Raw genomic sequence first — 6101 nt, forward strand, 5'->3', positions numbered from 1 at the left:
CATGGGGCTCCTTGCTCAGCGAGGAGCCTGTTTTTCCCTCTGCTTGTGCTCTCTCTCTCTCTCAAATGAATAAATAAAACAATATCTTTACAAAAAATAAACAGTTCTGGACTGTAGAGGCTGTAGTATCTTTGACTATAATGAAGATATTGAATTAAATGAGCTTCTAAATCTGGGCCAGCTGTATAAAAGATTGTCCTCTGAAAATAACACACACACATACTTGCATCCCACCCCCAGATAAAACCTTTTATGAAAAAAATAATACTGTAAGTATATTTTTGCTTTACCATTTTATCCCTAGTTTTGTACAAAATTATTTTATAAGTTGAATGCTTGTCCCTCATCTGGTGAGGAGACAGCACGCTGTGGGGAGGGAGGAGGAGGAGGTTCTACTCTGAAATCTTGTCATCAGCCAAGTCTGACAGGGACCTCTATTCTAGAAACAATGGTGCGGGGTGGGAGGGGGTGAATCTTATGAAAGAGACACCAGCCCTAAACACTAGAAAAGGCAGCAACCTATTGTCTGTCTCTCCTCACAGAAAGTAAATCCATGTGGCCAGGGAATTTTTTTTTATTCACAGCTATATCTCTTATGCCTGGAACAGTGCTCAGAAAATGTTTGTTGACTAGATGGGAGCTGGGTATTGGCCCTTCAACTTTGGTGATTTCTAGCAGTGCTCTTCTTTCCATGGGAAAGAGTCCCAGAAGCAGGGATAAGGGTGGTAAGAAGAACCTCTAGCTTTCTCCTGTCTCTACCCAGGAGCAGGTTTTGAGACAAAATTTCAAATGACCCAGAGGGTAAAAAAAAAAAAAAAAAAAAAAGATGGTTCTGTTCTTTTCAACTCACCTACGTCCTCCTTTCCACATTTGCTAGGGTCTGGGTAGGTTGTGGCTCATGTGTTCCAAACCATATCCGTGTCAGGACAGACGAGACTTCTGGAAATTCTATCATGGGTGATTTGTAAACTTAAGCGTCCTTGATTTATCTAGTCTATAAACCCACATGTTTACTAATCGGATTTGTTTCAAGGAACATTCTGTGTCCTAAGGATATGGATCTCTCATTTTCAGCAGATTCCTCTACTTAGAACCTCTTTGCTCCTAAGTGGAAAGAATATGAAAATGGAGCAAAAAAAATGGTTTTAAATGATTTAAAGTTCTCATAGCTCTTTCCACAATTCCCTACTAGGGCAATATACCACAGCTAAAAAGACTTTACCGATGGTGGACTGTTTGGGCTATCTTTTGTGTATTAATAAAAAAAAGAAAAAGACATCGAGTTTGGGTCTCTTTGGAAAACCAGATGCAAATTAGCCCCTGGATCCCAGGGGCTGTTAGGAAAGCAGAGGAAGGAACGGTGGGCACCTTCCCATTGGCCGGGGGGCACTCACCCAGATGTCTGGCTTCCACATAAAAGAGAGGAACCACTGCAGTCAGCTTCCACTTCCAGTTAAAGGACGACAGCAAAAACAGCCAAAAAAGGGAGATGGCCAGACTATTATTATTTTCCCTCCCAGGTCTTGTGGCCATATGTGCCGTGCATGGAATATTTATGGACAGACTTGCTTCCAAGAAGCTCTGTGCAGATGACGAGTGCGTGTGTAAGGACATTTTTTATGCCTTTTATTATCTTTCTATTATATAATTGAAAAAAATATCCACTAATACCTGAACATCTAATTGGGCTTTAAGTGAATCTTCTCTAATGTGTATGTTGCTAGCTCTGTTTCTCATGGTCTGTACCTTTGGTGTCTTACTACGGAGAATTCACTTAGTTAAAATTCTCAGCTTTCAGACCTTGGCTGTATTACTCTTCTTGAACTGAATGGGAACTATAAACTGGGAATTACTGATCTCTCTGATTTCCTAGTTTTCTGATATGCCTGGCCTTTTCACTGTTAGAAAATTGAGGAGACTAAGGGTGCCTGGGTGGCTCAGTTGGTTAAGCATCTGACTCTTGATTTTGCCTCAGGTCATGATCTCAGGGTCCTGGGATTAAGGCCAGAATCAGGCTCTATGCTCGGCGGGGAATCTACTTCTCTCTCTCTCTCTCTCTCTCTCTCTCCCTTTTCCACAATTCCCCCTCCCCATGAGTTCTCTCTCTCTCTCTTTCAAATACACAAATAAATCTGGAAGAAAGGAAGAAAGGAAGGAAGGAAGGAACAAACAAACGAACAAAATCCAGGAGACTAAAATGTAGTCATTTCAATGTTGCTTTTCTTCCAGACACTATTTCTCTGGCCCGAGCTCGAGAAGATTACAATGCCCCAGACTGCAGGTTCATTAATGTTAAAAAAGGACAGCAGATTTACATTTACTCAAAGCTGGTGCAAGAAAATGGAGCTGGAGAATTCTGGGCTGGCAGTGTAAGATGAGATCCTTTCAAATATACACACATCTTAACATAAGTTGCTCTTAATGTTTTCTCTCTGATCTACCTTCAATATATTTCAGTGTTTGGAACAAGCTCTTAAGAACAATGGAGAGGTTTAGATACAAGTGCTGAAATTCACACACATTTGCTTTTGTTACATTTTGAAGAAAAAAAGAAAATTTCATAACAAAACCAAATGTAGGTTTATGTGATGTGTTGTCAAGACCTAGTCAACCATGTGGGGGCTTGAACATCCCAAAGAGTTTGAAACTTACTCAAAAATGTTTGCAGGGATTTGCCAAGGAAAAGGCATGTGTGTGTTGGCAGTCAGGCTCCACTTCAGTATTTTAAAGGAAACTAACATTCTCTTCAGTTCCAGAGAATCTGCTTTCTTCTCTGCTTTCTTCACCGGCCGGGGGCGGACCCTAGGGAGGGATGAAGCCGAGCTGGTTTCCTGTTCTCATCTGCAGCCCCACAGACAGACTCTCAAGGAATGAACGATTAAATCTTAAATTCACTCAAGTATCTGTGCATTCAAATTTTTAACTGAGAAAGACCAGTTCTTTAAAATAAAAGTATATTTTGTTCTTAAGAAATGTACTGACTGAGAAACAAACTAAGGGTTTTGAAGGGGCAGGGTGGGGGCAGGGGGTGGGGAGTTGGGTGAGCCTGGTGATGGGTATTAAGGAGGGCACGTATTGCAAGGAGCACTGGGTGTGGTGCATAAACAATGAATTTTGGAACACTGAAAAGAAATTAAATAAAATTTTAAAAAGGAAAGAAGAAAAAAAGAAAAGTACTGACTTTGTTTATGGGTTCCAAGGCGGCTCACAAGATTGCATGAAATAAAGGAATGCTCAGTGAGACCGGGAAGACGGGGCCACAGAGGAACAGAGATACACTTTCTGTGGGTTGACTCAGTGGCTGTGAATGAGCTTCAAAGTTGGATCTGAGGCCCCTGGAATCCAGAATGAAAAAGCGAGACATTGCAATTCTATAATTCTCATTCACAGCAAATGTGAGCCCAGAGGGTTTTTAGAAGTGGACCTCCATCCGCAATCCCCTGACTGTTACTCTTCTGGGCACACAGGTTTATGGAGATGACCGTGAGGATGAGATGGGCACCCTGGGCTATTTCCCCAGCAGCTTGGTCGAGGAGCAACACGTGTACCAAGAAGCCACCAAGGAAGTCCCCACCACGGTAAGTGTCTCAGAGTAGGCCAGAGATGGACTCAGATCCTGGGCTAATGCAGCAAGTGTTAAAAATGTCAGCTGCCTGCGTGGCTCAGTGGGTTAAGCCTCTGCCTTCGGCTCGGGTCATGATCTCAGGGTCCTGGGATCGAGCCCCTCGTCGCGCTCTCTGCTAGGCAGGGAGCCTGCTTCCCTCTCTCTCTCTCTCTGCCTGCCTCTCTGCCTATTTGTGATCTCTGTCTGTCAAATAAGTAAATAAAATATTTTTTAAAAAATGCATCATTTCGGGGCACCTGTGTGGCTTAGTGGATGAAGCCTCTGCCTTCGGCTCAGATTGTAATCTCAGGGTCCTGGGATCGAGCCCCTCGTCGGACTCTCTGCTAGGCAGGGAGCCTGCTTCCCTCTCTCTCTCTGCCTGCTTTTCTGCCTATTTGTGATCTCTCTCTCTCTCTCTCTCTCTGTCAAATAAGTAAATAAAATTAAAAAAAAAAAAAGCTTTAAAAAATGCATCACGTCTCTTACAAGACTCCCTGAACAACCCCCCTACTTGCCATGGAGGCTTCCCCGGGGACAGGGCGGTTTGGGCGAGCATTTACACCTATTCCCACTGTTGAAAGGTTACTGAACCCACCCCCTTTCGTTTTTAGATACAAGTTATCCTAGAAAGGAGTCCATGTCACAAAGAAAGAAAGGAATATAGTATTTACGGACTCTTAACTGAGGGTTATATTTATTTACTAAAGCACCTGGGCTGGGAAAAAATCAGCACCTGTATTTAATCAAATCAAAACATTCTGGAAAAAAAAAATCTTTGGATGCCTTATTTCTGTGGTAGATAGATTCTACTTGTGTTTGAAAAAGGAATTATACTCTTTCCAATGCCCTGGGGTCTTGCAAACCCCAGAAGAGACATAAAAGATCCCCTTTGAGCTACTTGGCAAGGTGGTTGTTTTGAAGACATTCTCCTGGAGCTAATTGCTGCATGAAATAACTTCAAAACATTGCCCAACCCACACAAACGGGACTCACTTGTCATCCCTTCTGAGCATGGAGCTTGAATGTGTCAAATAACCACCAATTAAAAGTGTATTTGAGAACCTTCATTTTAAGTAGTTTTTGACTTGAGGTGATAATTATGTCATACTCTTTGGGGTTCAACCTTATTTTAAATCCAGATTTCCCTTTGATGACCTATGATTTTTTAATAAAGAAAATGCATTTGTTTTCTGGTCCTTATCTGCTCAGTTCAACCTTTTTCTTTTTTCTTTTCTTTCTTTTTTCTTTTTTTCTTTTTTTTTTTTTTTTGCCTTTTTTCCTCCAGGATATTGACTTCTTCTGTGAGTAAGAAATTAGACCTGCAAATAAAAAGGAAACACCAAAAAATATAAACAGTGAAATAACAACAACAACAAAAAATATGTGTCCCTAATTCCTGACTTTTGATTCAAGGCTTTTTTATCCTTACAGGAGGGCTGAGTCTTGGGGGCCAGTGGTGGTAGATGAAGGAGTAAATTCTGTTCAGTTCTCTGCTGGCCTGGTCTTCCCAGCACCTGGAGGGCAGGGCGATGTTTGGCTCAAGGGGGAGAATTGAAAGCAGAAATTCTTTTTCAGCCTAGAGAATCCTGTCTTACACAGGAATGCATACAGAAGACGGTTCATTTGTATTACTTCTTCACTGTAATTCTTGCCAGTTCTTTGGCTCCTTATAGAAACTTGGTAGGTGACAGGTCTTACTTGGGACATGCTGTTTTCTAATTATTTGTCTTACTGGCCATTGGGAGTGTTATAATGTACCCAAAGAGGCTATATCCTCAAGGAATATGCCAGGATTATTGTTACTTTTAATATTTGATGCCTTTGAGATGTGAAACTGGTGCGAGTGGATGAGTTTTTTGGACTCAGAGATATTGGACTCTGCCTCTTTCTCTTTACTTTTAAGTAAGTATGTGTGTCTGTAATAAGGGAGGCGCAGCTTATGAAATATTTGTAATGGGATAGTTTCCCCTTTGTGAGTGCTGTTACTGCAAACATTCGAGCTTCCAATCAAGAGACAGGAGGAAAACGTCTGTGGGTTATTTTTCTACTTCTCTTTCAACTTCGAATTTCCTCTTCCTGTGCAAAGTCCCCGAGTCAAGGATGATGTGGGAAGAAATCTGGTGAGGGGGATTGGTGGTCCCAATGGACGTACAAGTTTCTCTACATTTAATTGGAAATTTACTTTGATTGTTCATTCCTAATATAATTCTTTTGATGTAGTCATGAGTCTGTTTACATGTAATTAAAATGCCTGTACTCAAAAAACCTGACAATTTCTGATTAAAAATTGTTTTAAAGCATTTTTCGCCTGGGGGCGTCAAAAGTCTAGAAGGGGCTTGGAAATGAGGTTGATTCCTCAGTTTTCTGTGATCTGTTCATCCCACCAGGATGAGGAGGAGAGCATTTAGGACAAGATGGAGACTGGCACTCCAGGGTCATTTTTCTAGCTGTGTCTACTATGATTTGGGGTGAATATATTTTTGCCAAATTCTAATGA

The 6101-nt window shown here is 41.5% G+C and overlaps 1 protein-coding gene across 1 annotated transcript; it reads left to right on the forward strand.

Moving 5' to 3' along the window:
- The first annotated feature begins 260 nt into the window (after positions 1–260).
- Positions 261–5874, forward strand: OTOR (otoraplin). The gene is made up of 4 exons (XM_032351457.1): positions 261–1604; positions 2230–2369; positions 3468–3578; positions 4890–5874. The coding sequence occupies exons 1-4, from the start codon at positions 1490–1492 to the stop codon at positions 4911–4913; spliced, it is 390 nt and encodes a 129-aa protein (XP_032207348.1). The 5' UTR covers positions 261–1489; the 3' UTR covers positions 4914–5874.
- Positions 5875–6101: the final 227 nt, after the last annotated feature.

This window comes from Mustela erminea, chromosome 7 (genome assembly GCF_009829155.1).
Source record: "Mustela erminea isolate mMusErm1 chromosome 7, mMusErm1.Pri, whole genome shotgun sequence".
In the NCBI taxonomy this organism is placed as follows: Eukaryota; Metazoa; Chordata; class Mammalia; order Carnivora; family Mustelidae; genus Mustela; species Mustela erminea.